This window comes from Taurulus bubalis, assembly GCF_910589615.1.
Source record: "Taurulus bubalis genome assembly, chromosome: 17".
NCBI lineage: Eukaryota > Metazoa > Chordata > Actinopteri > Perciformes > Cottidae > Taurulus > Taurulus bubalis.
The window spans coordinates 15748934-15775131 of NC_136605.1; the positions used below are offsets into that span (position 1 = coordinate 15748934).

The window sequence follows — 26198 nt, forward strand, 5'->3', positions numbered from 1 at the left end:
AGTACAGGGGGTGAGGCTCACTCTAACCTAGGGTGTTAACAACTCATTGACCCTGTGCACACAACAAAAGGAAGTAACAAAGACAACAACAAAACCAAAGTAGGCTGCTAACAAGAAATAGGTTAAACAAAGGAGGGGTAACTAAAGACAAAACATAAACAAGGAAACAAACAAGCACTAACAATCAGTCAGCGCTCAAACCGAGCTCTGCCACAACTCAACACCACGACCCGAGGCAGAGTGCAGGGGGCAGAGAGAGACTTGACAAAACGGAGGACTATTAAAAGGGGGACCGGTTGATTGGAGACCTGGAACAGGTGAGTTGATTGGATGACTGGAACCAGGTGTGTACATCTGTGAAGTATGAGAAAGACAACAGGAGGGGGAGACAAAGCAACAACACAAAACACAATACATGTACGCAAACTAGAGATACAGGACACTGTCCGTAACACAACTGATTACATATGCTGTTGCTTTACTTCATATTTAGAAATTGCTATTGAGCTATTGAGCTAGTACTGCTCGACACAATAAATACGGACATTTGTAATTAGTCTCCTTCTATTTGAGTCCTTCTAGTCTATTCCATACACTATATTGTCTTGTAATGCATCCATTTGAAGTGATACATGCAGTATTGCACACGTTTATACATTGTGTGGTAAGACATTAATACTTAAGCAAAAAAATAAAACTAAATTGAGGCATGAATTGGCCCCTTATATAACAAATTATTGTCCAGAGTGCCATGTTTAATAAAACTATGTTAAGATTCAGTGTAAAGGTGTCCCATTTGAGTCTGGAGTGTTAAAAGGAGTCAGTCATGAAATCAATATATATATATATATATATATATATATATATATATATATATATATATATATATATATATATATATATATATATATATATATTTGTATTTTTATATCATTTATATTTTATATTTCTTCAAACCAAATGTGAAAATCTTATGATGTTCCCGTGTCATTTCTTCACAGAATCTCTTTCAGAGTATGATTGAGTTATTTTTTCTCCTGCTGCGCCTTGAAATACTTCAGTCAGACTGTCAAATAATCTTACGTAGTTAGCGCGATGTGACGTCATCACGTGATCTGGTCAACAACTCAGCTGTTGTGATGATGGCTTCAAGTTACCGTCGGAAAGTTGGAAATACAAGACCACCGCGATGACAAAAAAAAAACAATAGGACAGGAGAGCTCGTGACTCTTTATAACCTCTCACCAGATGTCATGAAAATGTCACTTTTTGTAAAAAAATAAAAATACTTAATACATTAATTAGATTAATACAACAAATTATACTTATATTACTTTGTAGTTTCCTCTCCGTTATATTAGTGCAGCACCAGAAGATATGTGGGTGCCAAGCAACTGTAATATAGTGATATAAAACATGATTTGTATTCCGACAATATCTAACATTTCACTAACATATGTTAGTGAACTCAAGGGGCATCGGACTGTGATTTCGGTGTTCGAGTGACACTGGGAAGTACAAGCTTCGGGAAGGCATGTGAAGGCAACACGGGACAAGTGAGGGGAAAAGAGGAAGACGTCCACGTAGCCTATCTCGCATCGCAGTCGCGCGGCCGTATAATGTGTACCGTTACATTTATTTAATGAAACGCGGCTTGTAATTACGCTGATAGCAGTGTTCATAGTGGCGGGGTAACGCGGGACAAGACACCGGTCCCGTTCGCTGAAAGAGAGAGGACTAAAAAATGGAGCTGGAAGACGGAGTTGTGTACCAGGACGACCCGGGGACATCAGCGATGATGTCTGAGCGGGTATCGGGCCTGGCCAACTCCATCTACCGCGAGTTCGAGAGGCTCATCGGGAAATACGACGAGGACGTGGTGAAGGAGCTGATGCCGCTGGTCGTGGCGGTGCTGGAGAACCTGGACTCGGTGTTCGCGGAGAACCAGGAGCACGAAGTGGAGCTGGAGCTGCTGAAGGAGGACAACGAGCAGCTCATCACCCAGTACGAGCGGGAGAAGGCGCTAAGGAAGCATGCGGAGGAGGTGAGTTTGAGTGCTGCTGGGGAAACTGGGAGGAATGGGGAGCTTGCCTCGGGTGATGTGCCCTCCCAGCATCCCTTTCGAGATGACCTGGACACGTGGCCCGGGGCAGCATCCCGTCCGTCCTGCCACGGAGCTCGTTGGGGATGTAAACAAGGCAGTGTCATGGCTAACGTCTTTGTATTAGCCTTGTGTCATAGCGGGACGGCCAGTGACGTAACAGTGCATCTCCAATCCAAGGATGGGACTTTTAACCCACTGCTCCAGCAAAGGCATCTTTCCAACAGCATCAGCACCACTCAGTCAAACCCATCTGCAGCCAGCCTCTTGCTTCAGATGACGAGGTCTCTCCTGAGCCCTGTGAGACCCTGACTGGGTAAACAGCAGGTGAAGTGACTCAGCGTTTTGGGGGCATCACTGTAACATAAATACAATGAAATAAACCCACAGTGATAAGAGGATGGAGACAGACACACTACAAGCATGGGTAGTGATTATACTACTGCATTTAGGGTCCTTCACTAGGAATAACACCCTTTACTGCCAGCAGGTCATCAGCTCCAACCTTCACCCCTGTGCAAAACACTTTAGCCATTCATCACCCTCATAATCACTCAATCAGATACGTTTAGGCCATACATGGTACTTTGTATTCAGGATGCAGTCACATATACATACATTCAAAGCCAGGCACTGCATCCAGGACCTGAGACAGAACTCACCGAAACTGAAAGCTGTTGATCTTCTTTCATCTCAGTTTTCACTTTAATTGAATGTTAAATTGGTTGACTGAGCAAATATCTGCTACTCATCAAGTGATCACCAGTAGCGTACGTCCATACAGTTGTGGGACTTGTAAGATAAAGATTTAAAAAAAGATATTAACTGATGCAGCATATATTTAGATATGAGCCCTTATGTGTGGTCCAAGCTGAAAAACAACATGATTCTACATTTCCCTTAATGCCAACACTCGATAGCATTTATCATGAGACTCTCTGTTAAATTCCCACCCCTCCAAACTCCATACCTTCAGTTGATAACCATCTTTCTGTTATACATTTGTTATAAATGAGACAATTAGAGGCAGAGTAGTGCTCCGTGTGACACACACTTACTTTGATTTGTAAAATCGGCGTGAAATCAAGTTCACCACAAAGTTTGATTTAGCAAAGAAATGGGTGAATGTTGTAGCAAAGGCTGTCTCTCATTGGTGTCGGACACTGCCAACAAACATGAACCCTGTGTGTGTGTGTGTGTGTGTGTGTGTGTGTGTGTGTGTGTGTGTGTGTGTGTGTGTGTCAAGGATCTGGTGTATTGGCTGGTTTAAATGTGTGAATCTGCCCTGAGCTTTTGAATTGAAGGGAAATGTGATGTGACTCAGACCTTCTGTCCCAGTTTGCATTTTTGACTCTGGACAGCGGGGACACTGGCCCCCAGTATGCCGTGGACACATAGGCCCCTCTGCACACACATTGACAGTGAAGCAGTGTGACAGCCAGACACACAAACACTCATACACATGCTGCACACTGACAATACAACTGTTATAGTAACACATCATGTCAAAAACACAGTAAAATGCCCAGTGTGTACGGGATTGTCCTGGAAGTGAAGTGAGCAGGAATAGCTGAGTCTGTTGGAGAGGCATGGTATAACTTCCAGGTCACGTGATCCTTTGTCAGACACAAGCAGAAAGGCAACTTCAACCAGCTTGCGTTTTAAGCTTCTTTTTCCTTTCCCCCCTGGGTGTAAGTGTCAAATTCTGGTGTCACAGACTTTCTTCTTCCAGATGAAACAGATTTGAGTTTTAGACCTTCTGCTTGCTTGGCCATTGATTGCTTTCTGAATCAAGATTTCACGCAGATGCAACATTGATAGTATCATCATTTTCCCGGCTCTGTTTTTAGTGCAACCCTCTGTCCTCCAATCTCTGGTGTAATTTGGAGACCTAGCCATGAAATTAAAGAGTGCACATTTGTATGATATTGATGACTGACATTACATTGATTTTGATTAAGTCTGAGGCATCTAGCCACCTGTTCAGATCATTCAAATGAATTCACAGCCTTCTCCAGTTTCTCATAGGTTCTAAACCTACATTAATGCAAGGCAAGTTTATTTGTAGAGCACATTTCAACAACAAGGCGATTCAAAGTGTTTCACATAAAACCAATAAAAGCATCAAAACATAATGCTGAAGAAAACAAGATTTAAAAACGATTAAGAACTTTAAAAACAGTCAAGAAGCAAAAAATAGAATACAAGTTGCAGTGCAGTTTAAGAAATAAAATGCATTAGTAAGATGCAAAAATGTATTAATATCCTTGAATCCGGTTCAATTAAAGGCAACAACAAACATAAAAGTCTTCAGTGTGGATTTAAAGGAGCTGAGGGTCTCAGCAGACCTGCAGCTCTCAGGGACCTTGTTCCAGATAAGTGGAGCAGAAAAGCTGAACGCTGCTTCTCCGTGTTTAGGTTGAGGTCTAAATCATAACTACACCTAGATTTCTGGCTTGCTGTATTACTTACTGCTAAAGTATGATTGCTGCTGTTGAGATTTCTTACATATATTCACTCTTCAGCTTGACATTATTTCATGATTTATCTAACTGATTAAATGTTTTTGCACATTTGTTGAGCTTATGATTTGGGCAACCCTGAGTGAAAACTCTGTAGTGGCCACTTCACCTCTGCAACAGACATACGCCTCCATGTGAATGAGATCATTTGTCATTGAGTCTGAACAAATTATATGTTCGTTTTTTCAGTCATATAGCGCAAAATAACATGCTGCCCAGCAGACTGTAACAATGGTTTGTACATCAAACTGCAGTTGCACTCTGCATCCAGAGGAAGAGGAAGAGGAAGGGCAGCCACATTAGGGCCTTGGCTCGCTCAGCTGGACAGGATGTGGACGCTCACTCTCCCGCTCAGAGGTCCGCCTCGAAAGAAACTGGGAGGAACTGGAATTTCCGAATGAACCATTAAGTCAAAAATCATGCCCCTCTAATGCTGATTTAGTCTTTTTTTTTTTTTTTTACATCCACGTCATTGTGGTAAATGTTCTGGAAAGTTACGCTGTCACAGTGGCACATGTCCTCTGTGCTATTGTGTAATGCACTGTCTATAGGGCTGCAACTACTATTCATAGATTATTTTCATTATTGATTAAACTGCTGATACGTTTTAATTCATCAATTGTTTCTATGAAATGTATTAAGGGGGGAAAACCATAACTTCCCAGATTTTCAGATGCCTTGTTTTGTCTTACCAACAGTTCATCCTCTAATTTGAGAAGCTGTAACCAAATACGTTGTCAATCTAATACTACTTATATGTTGCATACAAGTATATAAGAAAAGTTGCTAAAACATGAATGGTTTCCGGTTTTCTTTTCCTTTAGTAACATCAATAGCACATTAATGATGCATATTATTTAGCTCAAGTTCTTATAATTTTTTACTGATATATTAATAAATGACAAAGAGAACCTGATTATCCCTTTAAACAGCATCAGGCAACAATGATTTATGATGGGTTTGGGATTAAGTGTCCGTGAATCTGACCGCGCTCTGTGTTTCTGTTTGTTTTTGTTTGTTTTTGTTTGTTTTTCTGTGTGTCTGCGTTCCCGAGTAGAAATTCATTGAGTTTGAGGACACGCATGAGCAGGATAAGAAGGACCTTCAGAACCACGTGAACAGAATGGAATCCCACTCGCGGCAACTGGAACTCAAGATCAAGAACTACGCGGACCAGAGTGAGCACACACACACACACACACACACACACACACACACACACACACACACACACACACACACACACACACACACACACTGACATGCACACATGAAAAGTCACTCTTCTCACAATCACTGCTCTCCATTGTGTCACAGGGAAGCATCCATTCATTGAGATAAACATTCAGTTATGACTCAGTAGTATGATCTTTTATTCATCCGTATGTTCCCATGTAAAAGGTGTTTCCATATTCTCCTCTGCTGTTGCCATTTTATTCTCTCTTCATATAATCTTTCTCACTTGTTTGATGTCTCTGTCATGGTTTGTTACGCCTACTTTCTCTCTCCACTCACACACACACACACACACACACACACACACACACACACACACACACACACACACACACAACCATACACGCTAACACACACTCTCTTTCTCCCTCTCTGCTTGGGTAACTAACAGTAAAGGGATTATAGGATTTCTGTTATTCACGTCCTCCTAATGCGGCAGTGCGTTACCGCCCATCTCATTGGTGGATTAAGGAACGGAGCGAGAACGATTGGCTCTCACATTCGGTCTGGTGGGAAAACGTTGATTCTCACTGTGACCGGTCTGGTATCTAGTAGCAAAGTAACACAGCTGGTTAAAGTGAGTCATTCATTCTCACAAAGCTGTGAGTAAATGCCAATTTGAATTTATTTCATATCTAACGTTTAGCAGAAGCATTAACAAGGCAAACATAAGTGGCTCAATAATTGGTTTATTCTTTAAAATAAAATGTAATTTATTTATTTTTATCAAGTTTTTCCCAAATTTGGGAAAATGGGAAATCCTTGAGTGTACACGCTCCACGCAACTAATCAGTGGCTTTAATCAACCGCCGGCCACTCCCAGTGAATAGTAAATCATTTATTGATGACTGTGTGCTGCAGCACCTGAGCTTATTACGGCCTGAGGCATAAAGGACAGAGTCCACAGCTGATGACAGTTTAGCTCAGATTTCTCCAGCCATTCTCATTCTAGTTTCATTTTCATTTGTGTGGCACTAAAGAGACCTCATAATTAATCTGTTTTCCCCCCTTTTTTTCTCTCTTGCTGCTCTGTACTCCCATTAGGAACATTTGAATCTCATTTCTATCTGTACCGTCAGATCAGACATCAAGGCTGATGTTTGCGAGTGAATGTGAGATATGCAACGCTCTTTTAAAAGAACATCTTGATATTGTCAAGCAAAAGGCATCCAACAATCTGATGATGAAAATGTATATATAGACACATGTCTCACCCTCTTGGCTTCCAGACAGATTCATGACAGTATATTTAATAGACTTTAAGGGTAATTATGCAGCTCCCACAGATCAGAGAAATTACACTCTTGGAACTTCTTTAGTGTCGTCTTTTTTTGTGTTGGCGTTAAACAGCTTTTTAGGTAAATTCAATTATTAATTCAATCAATATCATTGGCTTAATGTTCAGCTGCACAGTGATTTGCCAAACTTGAAAAGCACTAATGCGAACACACAGGAGGGATTACTCCGGTCCTCGGTTATCTCCCCTGTGATTAGTGTCTGTATAGCCGTCCGCATTTCACCGCATTACATGCCTCCATCCCTCAGGAATGCCAGAATACACACAAAGTTAGTACACCATCGTGCAACATGCAGAAGCTTCAGCTGCTGTAATTGATAGTATCCAGCCTTTATGCTGTATATCCGTCTGCGGCAGGAGCTTTCTGTGTGGCTTAGGCTAGACCTGACGCGCTAGTCAGGGATTAGGTGTTTTTGTCACTTCTTAAATCGTCCCAACATTGAAACCCATTTCAGTGGGATTACCTCCTCTGCCTCGCACCAGTGCCTGCCTGGTAGAGCACACTTATGCAAGTGGGCTATGCCCGCGTTTATGTACTACAATGAGTTACAATGAATGTCTAAGAGTTTTAAAGATATTGTTTTGTTATTATTCACTTTGTAGTGGAGAGTTAAGGTAGAGTCTGTACAGTAGATATGACGCTACCGCCACCTGCTGCGTATCCTAGTTTAGCATTAAGACCAGCAAATCTAAAGCTCATTACATATATAAACGTCATATCTCGTTTGTTTAATTTGCACAAAAATCATAGTGTGAAAACAATGATTTGCGGTTTTGGGGGGTGTTTTATGCTGGACTATTTCTTGGCAACCAGGAAGTGACTGGACCCTGGTAGGAAACAGTCTTCTTTTTTTTTTTTTTTTACAGTTTTTGTACAAACAAGATATAACATGTTGTTTTTATTTTTTTCATTTTGTAATTAGCTCTTAAGACAAAGTATTATCTTTGTCTTATGCCTTGTAAATTGACTTCCTGAAACTGAGCAGCGCCGTGTTGTGTTTCAGTTGGCAGGTTAGAAGAACGTGAACTGGAGCTCAAGAAAGAATACAACTCCCTCCATCAGCGACACTCAGAGGTACGGGGCAGAGAAAGGATTAGGAAGGAGCTATTGTCAAGTTGTTATCATTAACCACACTGATGACAAGCTTCCTCTGGCTCTTTGTTTTTACTTCTGCAGATGATCCATAACTATATGGAGCACGTAGAGAGGATCAAATTGCAACAGATAAGTGAGACTTCAGAGTTGAGCGCAGTCGGTCGAGTCAGGTAAGACAACAATGCTTTAAGTTTGTATTAATGCTGCGTTCACGTCATATTGGATGGATAGCATCCATAAAATGAGTATTCTTTTTTTATTTAAGGATATGTGGAAATCCTATTTTAATACAAATCAAATTGTGCCCAGTGGGAATTATTATTGCGACCGGAGAGATTTAGATATGTCGCAATTCAAAAGATTTTCTCGACTACCAGATTATGGAAACCCTGATTACGGCGGCTGTATGATTTACAGAGCCAGTTGTAATTAATATGCTATGCATTGACAATGCACCATCATCTTTGGGTTTAATTACATTGAATGACGATGTTGGCTGATGTTAGATGTCAGACGCATTTTTCCATATAACGAATGTCAAATTGGATGTATTTATCCTTTTTCTGATATACTGATATATTCAGGAAAAATCTGATTTTTCCACTTGTAATTACAACTTGTATGTTGACATTACGATAACTCTTATATGAGAAGAACGCTGCATTAGAGACACGTGAGGTCCAACAGGAAAAACTTGTCTTAACACAATAAACAAACCTGTGAACAAGTTTATGTGAATATCGTACAGCGTATTTTCACAATTATATATCATATATACCATTTTGCTGTGTTTCACCTCTGCTATTGTGTCAACTTCAACCAAAAAGAGCACAAACATAAGTCATAGTTTCACATTTTCTCCCTTTCATCATATTTTCAATGCTTATATAAAAAATAAAATCAGTTTATAAAAGTACCTGCAATTCAAAACACTACCACAGCAAACACTAAGTGCTTTAAAAGGGCTCAACTGAGACAACATTTGTTAATTTGCGCCTTTGAGAAAATGCTTTTTTTCCATCCAGGAAAGAGCGGCCTCTTTCTTTGGGGATCTTCCCATCATCCAGTGGAGCGTTGGTGCTCGTCCCCGACTCCCAGGCCAGGGCAGAGACACCGGGCACAGAGGGCTGGAGATTCACCGACTCAGCGCGGTCCAACACTGCTAGCCTCAAGGTAGGCGTGTGGATGGCTGCTTCATGTGCGCTTTAAGCCCAGTAGGTGGGAAATGATGACTTATTCCTGTGCCATGTCTGGTACACGGTATTGGGTTGTTAACTCATGTGTGGATATAGAAAATGAGCTTCAGACATGATGTGTATGATGCTGAAAGACAAATAATCTATGAATTACAGACGCAAAAATGATTTACCTTGACCTCCTTATCTTTGGTCCAGAGTGTTAGTTGCTCATCCTATCTGATGATATGATATATCCACTCTGAATTATCATGATCTTAAATTATCTTTTTTTTCACTTGATATACATTTTTGGTACCAGAAAATTAAGTGTGCTTTCAGCATTTTAGCTGTCTGATAAAAATCATCTGTATACAAAACATACAGAAAACAAAATGTTTTAAATGTCTTAAATATGGAGAATTATCTGATCGTTAAAATCCCTTTTCCTAGCTGAGTGTTTCCAGCCCTCCTGCCAGTGCTGAAAGATGGAGGACTTTTGGCTTTGGATCCATTTAAAAATAGGGAACCTTTGATGAGGCTCTGGCACGCCTAAGCGTATTTTAGTAGGCGTCTGACAAGGCCATCTCTGTTTTCAGACATCTTCCTCTGTAGCCATTGATGAATATGCAAACTTGTCTGTTCTCCTGGTGCAGCAGTCTGAGGAAATTGTTAAATGAAGGAATATTCATATTCAGAATAGATTGTTTCTATTAATGCAGCTGCAAATCACAACCCAGAGCTTTATTGTATGATGTGTATTTTTGTTGATTTCCGTTCATGTTAAACTGTTTTAAGTTTCACAAGAAATACTTCTAACCTAGACATTATTGTGGTTATGTTTACTCAGATGAAATTAAGCTGTTCATATGTACAACTGACTGGTACTCAAACTGTTTTGGTGTGTAGGTTATGTTTGTGTCTGTGGCAGTTAGGACCTGGAGGGTGACAATGTTAATTCATCACCACTGCTGCATCTGTGTTAAAACTGGGACATCAGCTCTGTGGCGTGATGCATGATGGGAGTGATGCCGCTGTATGGCTCGCAGCCAGGCACTGAAGGAGAAAAAGGCGAGCTGGAATGTGATCAGTTCTTATGCAATCAGTGCTACAGGGCGGGTTTTGTTGAACATGAGGGGCTTTGATATGCAGACAGGCTCTTAGAGCTAAACAGAGATGTCATATTTATTTATGTGAGTGGGTGGTGCCTCAAAGGAAGAGGAACGACAGGTTAATGATGTGCATATGCAGCATGCCGGGCATGATCTTACCTCCATCCACAATAAGAGCATCCCATTGTCTTTGAAGCTGGCATAATTATACTTTTTAAATCGCAGATTTTTCATTTAATTTAAGACTACACATTTGAAAATTCTAAATAAATCTAAGGGTGTAGAGTCAGAAAGAAGTGATCTTACCAGACCTTTGTAGCACCTCATCTCTGCTGCAGGTTAGCAGCTACTAGCATAGCATCACCCGAATCTATGGCTGAACTGCCGACAGTCCAGTTGCATTGTAGGTAATGTAACATGGGATAAAAGACTATAGCTCTGGTTCTTCTGCATCAATTGTGATACCTTTGCAAAAATTGTCTATCTGTTGGATTGCAATGCTCATTTAAACAAATCAAAGTAGATACGTAACTGGGACAATACATTAATTCATATTTCAAAGAAATTGTATACTTTTGTAACCAATTTAGGTAGTTCTTAAATATCTAAAGTATTTGTAATTTTCATAACTGATTAATACTTTTACTTCTTAAGTGATAACTTTATTGATTGGGCTCATCAATAATGCCCAGGACCCACACTGACTGGGACTCTTCCATCCCAAAGATAATCACAGACATTAACATATCCCTGCACAACGCTTCACTTCAGTTATATACTCAACAACTACTTGTTTCAATCCTAGAAATGTTACAGCCATCAGTCACTATTGTAAAACATAGATTTTATGAAGACATTATATACAGAAAATGGTGAATTAACTTGAAGAACAATTATATATTGCTTGTGGCCTAAACTAGACAGGGTACTGTTTGAGCTAGCCACACACACACACACACGCACACACACACACACACACAAGCACACGCACACTGATCCATTCACATCACAGAGATGCACACTTTGTTGCGTATGCCTTTCATCTGAACTGCTTCTGCACATGTGAGCTTCATTCTTACTCTCCCCCCCAAGCAGTTGGACTTTGTCGACCCCCCAAAGCCAAGGGAGGGTAAGAGTGCGCAGGACTCTACTTGGGGGAATTCACTGGCAGATGACTGCAAGGTAGTTGGATTAATAGCGGCTGGCGGAAGTGCCAGCAGCACGCCTGCATTGGCTGTGGACAGCCCAGTGTTTGTGTCTGCGTGTGTGGGCTTCAGTAGTCTCTCCCCCACTTCGCTGTTTTATCATTTCAAAAGCGCCGCCTCTCACTGTGTGCATCTATAGACCCTCACTTCACAGACCACCTGCGCTCGATCGTGCTACATGCAACCATGTCCTGTGTGAGGGCTTCATTGTTTGGGGTCGTTTAAAAAAAATCTACGTGCGCACAACAATCAGCTGTGTCACGGATGGAATTGGTGAATTATTTGAATTATTAATCTTTCAAAATCGACAGCGTGGTTGCATCTGGCCTCTATTATTCTTTACCATTAAAATGCATGACTTTTATATTTTTATACTTTTATATGCTTCTTTGTTCATTTTCTTCCTTAATGCAGATTTTTAACGGAACTAACATTTTCTATCACTCATTGTACAATAACGTAGCATCATACATACACACGAATAGTGTCTCTAATGCTGTATTTGTGTCATGAGTTCTAACGTGCAGTTGATTTATACTTTCAGTCTCTGTGCAGTTTCTTCGTAACTGTTTTTGAATATTGTGTGGGTTTATGTTGTGTTACTAGAGGAAGAGTGGCAGCTCCCATTGTGGCCATGTTTAATTTCAGTTGATGTCGTGTGAAGCCCCCATGCAGTCGTGGAGCTCTGTGTCAACTTCCTCGCCTGTGTTTGTGTGCTCGCTCTGTGTTGCTCATGTTTTATCTCTGCATCTGGTTGGAAAACTTTCCTCAGCAACGCTGTTTAGTGTTTTTTTCTTCTTTTTTTGTGTCGTTTCATTGTATTTCTGTTAGATTTCCTGATGTTTTAATGAGCTCAAATTACACTGAAAAGAAACCCAATTCCCTATAGTTTAGTATTTCAAATTGTTGTGTTTAAGGGAGTTAGAGGCCGATTTTGTTTGTCAGTCTTCTGTTATTCTGCATGTGTAGTGTATGTAGTAAACCTCCATCCCTTTCTAGTTTGATATTAGCTCTTTCAATCTGTCCAACCATGTTAACCTGTTAGATCGATAACTGTGTTGTGATGCTGTTGTTGTTTTTGAATAGATATCTGTAATTTTGCTGTATTTAAGCTTTGTTTCATTACAGGATGAGCTGTCAGACTTCACTGGCTCCAAGTCAGCCACAGTGTCCGACATGGAGAAGGGAGATGGGAACAGTAAGAGCACGGAGGTGCAGGCGGCACCGGGGACCATGTCCATACTAGTGGGTAAGGTCAAACATCATGAAACTGAATCACATTCATTAGTCATCTGTCTTAATGTTTTTTTTCTTTGTTACATACAGTATATGATACGAGGGTTTTGCATATGGTGTTTGTGCTGTAGAGGTGTCATAGAAAGAAACAGTTTTGTATTAATTCATTCTGAAAAGATTTTTTAGATTTTGACTAACACACATTATCCTTCTTTCTCTTTGGCATGTGCTCTGTTAAACGCAGGTTTGCCTGAAAAGGAGGAGAGCTCAGACGTGCAGGACATCATTGAGACCACCCCTGAGCTGGACATGGATGTCATTGGATACAAACCCGGCAGGTAGTCAAAAGCTACCAGACCAGTTTTAAACAATGTTTCCCCAGGTAGTGCAGCATCACCTCCTGTTTTCTTCTTCTTCTTCTAGTACTCCTACTAAAGGCATTGAAAACATGGCATTTGACCGAAACACCGAGTCTCTGTTTGAAGAGCTGTCTTGTGCAGGCACTGGGATCATTGGGGACGTGGATGACGGGGCCGACCTGCTGGGTGAGTAAAAAACTTTATTTTCGTTGGAACAATGCAGAACTGAAATGGAATAATGGAGTTGGATACTCTGAATACATTTAATCTGGATTGTGGTAGAATAGTCGGTAAGAAATGTCTTTATTCATTGAATTGACTCAATAATTGTGAATAAGTGAATAAACCCTACCGTCCTTCTATGGTACTTGAATATTCACAATACGTAGTGGGTTGTTGTGCAAGAGTTTCCAATGACTAGCATATTGTGTGAAGATTTAGCATATAAATGTTATTAGTGATATTCTACCATGGTCATGGAAAATATTTGTTTGTAATTTGCTCACAGGTGTCTATTAAATTAAATTAAATTAAATGTACAAGGTATATACATAAGACTCAAAGGGGAAACATGGATTTAGGCCCTCTATCCTAAAAATCCCTCCCAAAACAAAAATGTAGATTGCAACTATTGGCCGCAAAGAAAGGCACCAACAACTCCTGTGTTTATGAGTTAAGAACAGGGGCAAAACGTTTAAGGATAATCTTTCTAATTTATCTACATTTATTCCATTTGTGAAACATGTCGGGAAAATACCATTTTGCCACGATAAACTTAAGTCTCTTTTTTTTCATCTGTGAAAACAGGTTAAAAGAGCGGTTTTGTGAGGCGTTTGTTGTTGTAACACTAATTTGAGCCACAAGGGGCTGCATGCCTTTATTCAGGCATTCACAGGTGAAACAAAAAGTAACGTAGAAAATGTATCCGAGCGCAACTTTCTTTTCAACTGTTTCCAAGATGGAAAACAAATGATTAAGAAACTTAAAACGATTTTCCCGATCAAACCATTTCTTACCTTTTCTTCAGTCATAATCACAGGGGAGGAAACAATTTAAATCAGACTTCTCTCACTTGCCTCTCAGGACTTCCGGAATTTCTCAATTTCATCAACTAAAATTATTGATCTTGTCGTATCAGCCAAATGAAATGCATGATAACCGTACATATTTCAAACATATTCCCATAAAGCTGTTTTACTGGCGCTTTACTCTCCTGCTCTGTTTGAGAGCAACTGTTGCTCTACTGATTGCACCTGTTTTAAACCCGTTGTGAGTCCAACACCTGCTGTTTGCTGCAGTGCTACACAACTTGCTTTGGTCCAGCTGTTCTACACAGTGTTGGCCATCGCCCCATGTTAACATCACCTCTCTCTCTCCCGTATCTCATCCTCTGGCTTTTGTCCATAATCCCAGTGGAGTACTCTGGTGTGTATGACCTCAAACCTTTCCTTAGCTCAACATTACTCTGTAAATGTCCTTGACCTCTACTTATTAGTCACTTTCTGCCATATCCACCCTCGTTACCGCTCACAGCTTTTCCTTCGTTATGTTTGATTACAGTCGGCATACAGTTGGCTCAGTAATGCACCGTTTACATCTTTTAAGCTGCCTACTTTTGGACAGCGTTTGGTGCATGGATGATGGAGTTCAATGCTTCCTTTGTTGGCCTAACCTTTTTTATTTTTACAGCTTGAATGACTTTTTTGGCCCTTGTATTTTCCTGTTTTTCCTTCTCTGTATTGCTAAAGTTGTTGTATCGACTAGCTTTAGAGACCCAACAGCATCTTTTGCTTGTGGAGTCAACAGCTACTCGTTTAGCTTTGGCTCCTTCATCACTTCGATCATTCCACTGTCTCAAACTATATCCGCATTTCTCTCTCTCTTCCTTGTTCTTTCCGCCTGACTTGGATTGCATGGTTTTCTCAGACCTTAGTTTGATTGGTAAGACCCCATCGACTCTACCCATCCTTCTCCTGTCAGTCATGTGACATGTGCTGTGGGTTTCTGTGTTTGTGGTAGTTTCTTGTGCTGTGTAACAGTGATAAATACCTCACTAGGAGATATTTCATATCCTTTGTAGTGCCTTGTTGTGTTTAACCCTCGTAAGAATTATATACAGTGCTGCATCTTAGTCTGTAGTGCTTATGTATTCACAACTTTAGCTTGTTGTCAAACAGTTCTTCATGTAATACAACTCTTTCATCATCAACTCTGTAAAGGAATGGGCCGGGAAGTTGAAAATCTCATTCAGGAGAATTCACAGCTGCTTGAGACAAAGTAAGCACATCATTACATGACTCTGATATGGGATATCTTCTTAATCCTTTGTACCTGTTCAAATGTGCCGGCAGTATTTTACAAGTGCACTGCAATGTCCCTGTTCCCATCTGTGCAGGAATGCTCTGAACGTGGTGAACAAAGACTTGATACTGAAGGTGGACGAGTTGACCTGTGAGAAGGAGATGTTGGAGGGAGAGATGGAGGCTGTGCTGCAGGCCAAGACCAAGATGGAGGACAAGAGCAAAGAGATGGAGGAGGAGCTCAAAAAGTAGGTCAACTACTATACCTGTTGTAATAATGATAGAGTAACAACAGAACATAGCAACATGATTTGATTTAATTACATTTATATCCTTGAAAGTGTAATAAATGGTCTTTTCCAGAGTGCGATTGGAGATGGAGGAAGTGAAACACAAAACTAAAGACGAAGAAGATGTGAGTATTCTGCACAATGTCTGAAGCTGCAGACCTTCTGTCTATGTCATATACACACAAACAGTACACGCCATGTCCTGTTTCTGTCGAGATGTAGCTGTATTTCTGAGTGGTCATGTGTGGGTTTACTTGTGTCCACAGAGTGATGTGCCGACAGCCCAGAGGAAGCGCTTCACCAGAGTGGAGATGGCCAGAGTGCTGATGGAGAGGAACCAGTACAAAGAGAGACTGATGGAGCTGCAGGAAGCTGTGCGGTGGACGGAGATGATCAGGTACAAATCAACATATGTGCATAACCGCATTGTTGTTTACATTAAGGCTAGTGTTGGAGTATCTCATTCACTGTCACTAATAGTACCAGGCAGTGTTTAAGTCTCTCTCACTCATAGTTAATATTCATCACTTACAAACTTAATTCTAGTGTCCACTAGAATGATGTCTGCTGTTTTCTTAAAGCTGAAATCTATAATCTTTAACACCAGGGAAAACATGAGTGTAATGAGTATGTATTTTATTCAGTCAATCATTACATATAATACAATAAGTAAAGGCACAATCTAATATGCAAAAAATGAATCCATCAATTAAATCAGATAATTAATTAGATATAAAGAAAAATATAAATATATATATCATTCACACTTGTAGCCCTCAAAAATAGTTTCCTTTTGAAAACCCAAAATGAGTTCACTGCGTGAAATGAGACAATGACCATGTGACACTGGTATATTATTCCTTATGAATTGTTGAAGTTAGACTTGTTCAACATGATAATAATTTTTCAGTTTTAGTGTTTGACACACAAAACAGATTAATACAATAATGACATAGCAATTAAACAACATAACCAATTTCATCCTTTAAATATAAAAGACAGCTGGATATCTTCAAACTGTCAACAGGTAACGTGATGTCATCTCGTCCTCTTCTTTAGGGCCTCGAGAGAAAATCCAACACTCACAGAAAAAAAGAAATCCAGCATCTGGCAGTTGTAAGTCCTCCCAAATGTACTTATTTTTTCTTTTTTAACTATCTTTGTCAGGGCATTCATTTGGACAGCCTATAGGTCAACTACTGTGACATTTTCTCTCAACTATTCAAATACATTTTTTTCTCTTTTCTTGGGATATGCAATTGAATTGGCAGCATTAGGTAAAGATGGTTTAATAAACCTTCCTCCAGCCAAACCTTTCTTTTTTCCCTCCACTGATACAGAACTGCTCCTCCATTACAAATGGATTCTACTTTGATGTGTCTTTATCCATAATATTTTCTCTCTGAGCAATGCATCAGTTGTTGTTATCACAAACTGCTCAGACATGACTCTCCTTGTGCCCCCGGGCATTCCTGTCTCCTGCCTGCTGTGTGCCTTGGTTGATGTTTTCCTCCTCTGTCGGCTCACAGGGAGCGTAAGAGCGACAGAGTTCCCCCTGCAGCCTGAATACACGTACATGTCTGTCTTAGGTCAGGTCCCACCGTTAGATCAGGATGCTATTTTTTAACGGATGTAGCAGATGTGTTTTATCTGGCTCATTTGAGTAGACATCAAGAAGATATTGACGGAAAATGTTAAGCAGTGAGCAAAAACCTCATGTGTTCATCACAAATAGTCACTGGAGTCGCATTTAGGTTTCATTCTGCTATGATTGGAGTGAAATGTATTGAATGGAATGTTTTCTACATTTTATAGTTGAAATAATCAATTAGATATTAAGATATTTTTTTTCCGCTTTTCTGGAACTGGGATTTTTTTTTAAAATTACAACTTTTTTTATTAAAACTTTTTTCTACACATGCTTAATGGTTTGATTATACTTAAGTATACAACTCACTTGACACTTAAGATAGTGTTGATACTTGATGCTAAAGACACAATTTGGTTCGTGCTTAAAAAGGAGTGATGTTCAATTCCCATTCGCAGTCCAATGTGAGAGGTATATGTCAGCTGTTTCACAACTCCCAGCATGCTTTTCATCATAGTACATGTTGGTGTCCTTGGTTGTCCGGTTGGTTGGTGACCCGCTACCTTGCTTTTCCCCTGCTCTCCTGTCTGCTCTGTTTCCCTCTTTCGCTTTCTGTAACTTTGCCACCTGCAGCTTCAGCAGACTGTTTAGCTCCTCCTCCTCCAGTTCCCCTGCTATAAAGAAGGTGGAGTCCCAGTCCAACATCAAATACAACGCCCCGGGCAGCATGGTGAAGAGGAGCAGCACCTTCTCCCAGTTCCCAACTGAGAAGTCAAAGACTTTTGACTTCCTTAATGAAGAGTGAGTAGCACAGTCAATGACTGTGAGTTTGGTGTAAGGGGACATGACACAAACCCCAAACCCTTAAACATAACTGGAAATTGTATTATTGCATTTTTATCATACATTTTTCTCTAGGAATATTATGTTCACGAATGGCCTGCAATAATGTCCATGTATACAATGTATCTGTCCGCTGGTTACATTTCTCTCTTTTTGCTCTTCTTGTAGAAAGGACCAGTGCAGCTCGCCGTCGCGTAAAGAGCAGAAGAGAGCCCAGTACAGACAGGTCAAGGCCCACATGCAGAAGGAGGATGGACGAGTCACTGCACACGGCTGGAGCCTGCCCAGCAAATACAAGGTAGGAATTTAGAATAGGACACAAGTAAGAGGAAATTAAATGTTTTTTCATGTGATAATGATCAAGACTGTCAATTTTGACCATGAATTCTTGTTAAGGTACCGGTGACACGGAAATTAACACTGTAAATGTGTATGTGCATGTTTATGCTCAGACAAGATTGAGACAACTGCAACTAGCCCTAAATATAAGCCACCCCTAAATATCAGAAAGTGACTCAGACCTCTTGACATCAGGAAGTGTGAGTCATGCTAAATCTAAAAACATGTGTATGATGTTAGTGTATTTGAATATTCTTCCATCCGGCTTCACAGTTGGAAGACCCCTGACGTAATCTACAATGAAACATATGAAAGCTATTCTGTCCACAGAGCAGACTGGACCAATGGTTCATTTTAACCTAGTATCCATGTTTTGCAATGGCTGATTCAAATTGGTGTCAGCCTTCCGAAAAAAACATTCACAGCTCCAAAACATTTTCTGTAGACCATACCACTACTGCAGATGGTAACCGTGTGCAGAGTGTTAGTGTGCAAGCTGTGTTGACTGTGTTGCCTTTTTGTCTAAATTTGAGTGAAAATCTGTTGTGAAAGCCTGTTTCTTTTGCATGTGCTGGTTATTCCCCGATAGGTGGCAAATGGTGAACAAATGGAGAACAAAATGAACCTACCTGTACCAGTATACTTGAGACCTCTGGATCAGAAAGATGCTTCTATGAAGGTACATAAGCCAATAACTAGATAACACAGCAGACTCTGGTCTTTAATACTAAAGAAAATCTGATATGTATATATCTTTTCTCTCTGTTCCCCAGCTGTGGTGTGCTGCAGGGGTCAACCTCTCTGGGGGAAAGACATTACCAGAGCTCATGAAGCAGACGAAGGGTTCTCAGAGTAGTCTGGAACAGTTGGAGCAAGAGAGTAAGGTAAGAGTAAGTTAATTAAGGAAAAGGCATTGCTATTCGTAAATCCAGGGAGGTCAGAAATTTCTTCAACCGTTGGTTTAGTTTCTGTCGAGGCTGTTGCCTGATTTAGTGTTGTCCATAAGGATCAGGAGAAAGGGGAGCAGGAGAAGGAGCTGGTCCTTCAGGATGAGGCGTCCAGTAGAGTGTGGGTGTGCACCAGCACCCACTCCTCCACCAAGGTCATGGTGCTGGACGCCATTCAGCCCTCTGACCTACTTGACAGCTTCTACGCCTGCAACACCCACGTCGTCTGCATCGCCAGCGTGCCAGGTGGGCTGAGTGGTCACACTGTTGGTTTGTGTGGGATGGATGAGTGGTTTTCTTTGTGCTCGTCATCCACGACCGCATCATTTATTTTCTTTCTCTTTCGCTCGTTTTATTTCTACAGGCGCGTTGGAGACGGATTATTCGGCAGGTGAAGAGGTACCCCAGGACCCGGAGGCTAGCCAAGGTGATGGCGTGTCACTAGCCGGCAGTGTGGCCAGTGTGGGCTCAACGGGCAGCGATGGCGCCATGGCAGCAGAGGGGACCACCGCCATTCCCCAGACAGCCATCGCAGGTGTCACGGATCAGCCGGCTGAGCACAGCGGCATCTCTAACTCAGGTGCAGTAGTTTTTCTGCTGACAAAATACTTTGATCGAGTATGTCCTTATTTGTTATACTGCTGGCATCAAACACAACGGTGGCCACCACCTACAACTCCACCAGGAGGCTCCATCTTTGTGATGCAGGTTATCCACCAAAACCTTCCTGTGTCACTCGTTTAACCCTCTGATCAACCCTGTGATCCACAATGCCCACAGTTGAGCTGTCCAGAGAGACCAGTCCAGCAGAAGACAGCGTTCCTGCGGCGGAAGAGGCAACGGAAGCAACGGAGGCTAACGCCGGCGTGGGCGAGGAAGGAGAGGAGGACCAGGAGGCGGATCCAGACCAGCCAGGAATGTACACGGAGCACGTGTTCACCGACCCACTGGGGGTGGGACCCACGGACTCCCCCTCTGCTCACACTCAGAGGTGAGCACTGATGTTCTAGATTATCACTTCTATAATTGTTGGGTGGGTTTAGTAAATACTAATATATCCAGAGGAGAGATCGCTTATTTTATGAAAAGTTTTTCAAAGTGCATAACTGTAAAAATAATGTTCTGCCCGATGCAAAAGTCCACCATTTATTAGAAAGGTTGATTGATTTTACTTTAATAATTCCACAGCAAAAACACGTCAAAAAAACTAAAATTAGCTTCAGTAGATTATGATCAAGTGGCCTTTTGAAGTCAGTAGTTTCACATAATATCTCCTTTTCTTTTTATTTTTTTACCATCTAAAAAGAGCTGATGCGCCTGAACCATACAAACCATGTATACTACTATTATACTACTATCAATTATTATAGATACAAAACAAGTATATAGTGTTTCCTCCCCTGGTAGACATTAAATATTAAATAAACATTGATAGGATATTTAGCTCATAGAGAAAATATCAATATGAACAACCCTGGCAACATTTATGTATACATAATATTTAAAGAAGTCTGAACCTTTCTGAAGTGTTAAAGTTTTCTTAGGAAGGGGGTATTTGAAATTTGAATTGTTTCTACCTTCTGTGATCCAAGGGGCTGTGGACATGATGGCGAGATTTCCTTTCCAGAAGACTCAGACCCGTCAGATGGGGAAGTCCTGAGGATGAGCAGCGCACTTCCCACCATGTGGTTAGGAGCTCAGAATGGATGGTGAGCAGGACAACAGCCACTAGAGGGCAGCAGCAACATGTCAGGGCTGACACACACACACACTTAAAATGTGCACTGGTGTGAGCATTTACTGCACTGTTTATGACATTACTGAAGATCAAGCCTGTTTTTATCCAATAATGGTTATTTTATTATGAGAAAATGTATGAATGTATTATCCACTCCTCATAAGCTTGCATTGCACTCTGATCAGCGTTTCTTTTTCTCTGTCTCTCCCTCTCAAGTCTTTATGTGCACTCGTCTGTTGCTCGATGGAGGAAGTGTCTCCATGCCATCAAGCTGAAAGACTCCATCCTCAGCATAGTGTGAGTACAAAGTCAATTGTGTAGTTCTGCAAGGACACACACACACACATACACAATTCCAGATTTATACCTACAGGAAAAAATGTGTAACAAGAGTGTGTTCATGTCTTGTTACAGGCACGTTAAAGGGAGAGTCCTGGTAGCTTTGGCTGATGGGACATTAGCAATTTTTCACAGAGGCATTGGTGAGTCTGTAGGTTAGCACTCGTTGTGGTGAGACACTTTGTGGTTTAGTGCAGAATTCAGAACATTTTAATTCCAGTTTTTGCATTTTATTAACTTTTTGGTCTGAATTTAAATGCACCGCACTGTCACCATAATTTTGTTCTTGGTAAATGTTTTATCAATTTACAAGGAAGCTGTGAATATCAGTTTAATATTTTGCATAGTGTTTATACTGCTGGATGCCAAATGAGAAAGATCATAGATTCTCAAGTCTTTTTGTTTCTCCCATGCAGATGGTCAGTGGGATTTAACCAACTACCACCTGCTGGATCTGGGCCGGCCCCACCACTCTATCCGCTGTATGACCGTAGTCCATGACAAGGTGTGGTGCGGTTACAGAAACAAGATCTATGTCATCCAGCCGAAGGCCATGAGGATAGAGGTACAGCTGTAGTTATATTAAGTAAACCTTCTGTCACTCAAATGAGTTTTCCAAACCGACAAAATATTGTATAACCTTTGGATAAAGGATTTGAAAATCCTACTTTTGACATTTCCGTAATATCCTAATCCTGTTCTCTCACGTCTGAGCAGAAGTCGTTCGACGCTCATCCTCGCAAGGAGAGTCAAGTGCGGCAGCTGGCCTGGGTTGGAGACGGCATCTGGGTGTCCATCCGACTGGATTCAACTCTCCGCCTGTTCCACGCCCACACCTACCAGCACCTCCAGGACGTGGACATCGAGCCCTACGTCAGCAAGATGTTGGGTACGCATACTTTACACGAGTCCTCGCTCCCAGGAATGCTTCTCTCTTCCATCTCACCAGACCATGGCTTTTAAACAGTAAACACGAGTGTGTTCTGTGTGTGTGTGTGTTGCAGGTACGGGTAAACTAGGTTTCTCCTTTGTGAGAATCACAGCTCTGGTGGTGTCCTGCAGCCGACTCTGGGTAGGGACAGGAAACGGTGTCATCATCTCCATCCCGCTGTCTGAAGGTATCACACACCTCTGGGTCACCCCACACAATAGACTCTATGACATAGCACACATGTTAAACAGATACAATATGTGAGCTTTAGAGACGTCAGGAGGTGAATTTTGTGAAAAGAAAATAAGGGAATTTCCCAAAACTATTTATTTAAGATAAAAAAAGCTCTCGTTGACTTTAAATCCTGGCTGCCATGCATCTCGCTTCTCACTGTGCATCTGCGTCTTAGATTTCTCTCAAGGCACGTTCAGACAGTGCAGCAATTGTTACTACCGAGGTGCTACTTGTTGAATAAAAGCAAACTGAGTTGCCATGGATACAGGTCTTTCAGTCACCTTGTAGCTATGCTTGTGTAATATAACAACTTTTTTTTATCATGTAAGCTCTATAGTCTTTCTTTTCATGATTTCTTCTGTGCAGTTCACTCTCCTTTATTTCTGTTTGACCTGCTCTTCTCATCGTGTGTGTGTGTGTGTGCGCTTCAGTGAGCCGTAAACACTGATGATTTTTGATTCAGTTTCTACCTCAACCTTTTGTCAGAGACAGAGATTTGATTGTTTGACCTCACCTTTTGTCTTTTGCGAAGCCGCCTTCACCCACCGCTGAACTTTTTGTGCCAAAACAAGATAGTATGTAAGATGTGACATCAGTAGCTTTTATTTAAAATATAAAGTGTATTCTGCAGCCAACAAGACAGCGGGAATAGTGCCAAATCGGCCCGGCAGCGCTGTACGGGTTTACGGTGACGACGGTTCAGACTGCGGCGTGCAGGGCAGCTTTGTGCCGTACTGCTCCATGGCCCACGCCCAGCTGTGTTTCCATGGACATCGAGATGCTGTCAAGTTTTTTGTCACGGTGCCAGGTAAGCGGCAAGTGGTGACAAATGCTGAAAAATGAATCACCATTAAACCATCAAAATGGTGTCTTTGGGTCCAATTTACTGTATGTTAGTAATATGACAAACAGCCATTTATGTCTGTGAGATTTATGTGGAGCTGCAATGAAATAGATACAACTTTTTTTTTGTCACAGGTCAGGCGATGCCCCCTCCAGGCAGTGCAGATTCAGGCTCTGACGACCCTCCATCTGAATCCTCTGATGCAGCTACCTGTGAGCCTAAAACACACCTGGTCATGAGTGGAGGCGAAGGCTACATTGACTTCAGAATGGGTGAGTATGTCACACCACCAACAAAATAAGTAGCATTCAATATAAAAGACTACATTTTAATCCACATGAAAGTAGTGCAACTGTTTACTGTACTTAAAGGGCCAATGTGTTGCATTTAGGATATATTGGTAGGTTTGGAATATAATATTAATAAGTGTGTAATGACTTGAAAATAAGAATCATTGTGTTTTTTGTTACTTGAGAATGAGCCATTAGTATCTACGTACGCAGCAGGTTCTCTTCAGAGTCCACCATGTTGCACTGCTGTTTCTAGAGGAGTCCAGAACGGACAGATCATGCGCTGGCTCTATTCCGTTCTCATGCGCCCCCGTGGTTCTCCTACAGACTTAGCACAAGGAGAAGTTCAAGTGCATGTAGATGCAGCCAAATCCTGCACAATGCAACTTTAAAGCTGGTTCAAAGCCCAAATGTCTTCCATGTGACCCGCTGGTATGCTGTTTGTTTGACTCCTCCTCCTCCTCCTCATCAGGTGATGAAGGCGGTGAGTTGGACGGTTTATCAGAGCCAACAGCCAGCCAGCAGTCGCCTCCTACCAAGGCCGAGCAGAGCCACCTCATCGTGTGGCAGGTCACAACCTCATATGATTGAAAACCAATCAGACTGCCACCAAACCCCTGCATGTCCTTCTCTACGTTTTTTATTTGATATTATTGATTGTTCTTAATGCTCGAGTAGTTGACTACTTTGTAAAACAAAACAAAAAAAACAATTATTTTTAGTCCATGTTTTGTACAGTTTATTCTTTATGAATTTGAATTAGATACGGTAAAGTTTATGTTAACTTTAAGAATACGTCCAAGTTCCGAGTGTTCCCTTCTGCTGGGTTGCATGTTGGAAAAAGCTGGTGTGCACTGGAGAGAGGCCTCGTTTACTCGGATGAAGTTGTGGGCATAGTTTGAACAGGTAATGTATGGAAGTCGGTCTCCCAAATGCTAAAAATATATGAAATATAAAAGGGAAAAGCGCTTGAAGCAGTTTTGCAGTCATTGAAAAGGAGCAGAAGTATATTTTATACGACACACATAATACTTTTACATTTGTAAACCACACGTATGTATGTGTGTGAACATCAGGTGTGTGTATGCATTCACTGAGTATTTTTATTATATTAACCATTAAGGCTGGGTGTCAGAATATGTTCCTAACAAGTCAAAATGTATACAAAATTTAAAAAAAGTCAAATTTCTTGAATGTGTTTCCAGAGGCTAATTACTCTACTGTGTGGTCTGATCATTAGAAAAGCAGCTTGCACGTACCAGTAGTTAATTAAATGTGCTTTTATTCAGCAACAGTTGTAGGATAAAACACTTTGAGAGGTTGTGTTATTATTGAATGCCACTGATTGCCACAGGTTTATGTTGTATGACATGAATAAATGTCTCAGCAGTTTGGGTCCTGCTGCTGAATAGAAAAACCGGCGCACTGTACTGTAGGTTAGCATACGCCTGCGTGGGGAAAACCCGCATCCTCGTCCAAGTGTGTGTGAGTGTGTGTGTGAGAGAGAGTGTCTGTCTGCTCGGGCGTTTTCAAGCAAAATCGTTGTGTGAAGAAAATCGGCCTGTGCCGCCAGCTTGGTGCTTCCTGTTTGCATTAGCTCATTGGCACTTTAAAATGTTAAAAAAAAAGTTAATTGTTAGTCGCTTGAGGTTTGGAGGAACACCCGTGGTGATGCACCCTACAATACTGTGTGCTAACCGTATGGAGGGAACAAAATGTACAAATATCTGTAGCGATGTGTCACCCCAGTAACCAAAAGACGGACGGATTTTTATTATTTTCACTTTTTCCGACATGAAACGTCTTGTGAGTCTAATAATTTGAAGGTATACATGTTCAGGGCGTTGTCCTTTTGGGGAAATAAGCTTGAAAAAGGGAATCTAACTAAAAATAACATGTTTGTGTTTCACCTACTAATTCTAATGCACTAAAGGGAGTCTCTCCTGATTGCTTCACCATTCCTTCTTTTGTTGTTACAAATACGTTTTTAAGCCCTGAAGGCAATTATTGTCATTGTTTTGGTTATTTTGGGGCGTTTTTTTTTATTGAATTTTGAATTCATGTGTAAGACACTTTTATTAATTATTTTGATGACTGTGACAGATACCAACATTAAGCAGGTGTTTTAATTTGTTTTTATATCTGAAAAGTTCAATCCATTTCAAAATAGGAACTT

At 41.1% G+C, this 26198-nt stretch overlaps 1 protein-coding gene across 1 annotated transcript; it reads left to right on the top strand.

The window, feature by feature from the left end:
- Positions 1-1744: 1744 nt before the first annotated feature.
- spag9a (sperm associated antigen 9a) lies at positions 1745-24613 on the top strand (the record flags this gene model as incomplete). Its single annotated transcript, XM_079232948.1, has 31 exons — positions 1745-2044; positions 5681-5801; positions 8161-8231; positions 8334-8422; positions 9278-9425; positions 11635-11721; positions 12873-12993; positions 13225-13318; positions 13404-13525; positions 14753-14764; positions 15517-15616; positions 15735-15887; positions 16003-16054; positions 16196-16326; positions 16989-17045; positions 18151-18318; positions 18529-18658; positions 19289-19378; positions 19473-19583; positions 19706-19892; positions 20011-20226; positions 20427-20637; positions 21239-21355; positions 21601-21681; positions 21799-21866; positions 22140-22288; positions 22441-22612; positions 22728-22841; positions 23520-23696; positions 23867-24004; positions 24495-24613. The coding sequence occupies 31 exons, from the start codon at positions 1745-1747 to the stop codon at positions 24611-24613; spliced, it is 3906 nt and encodes a 1301-aa protein (XP_079089074.1).
- Between the last annotated feature and the right edge of the window lie 1585 nt (positions 24614-26198).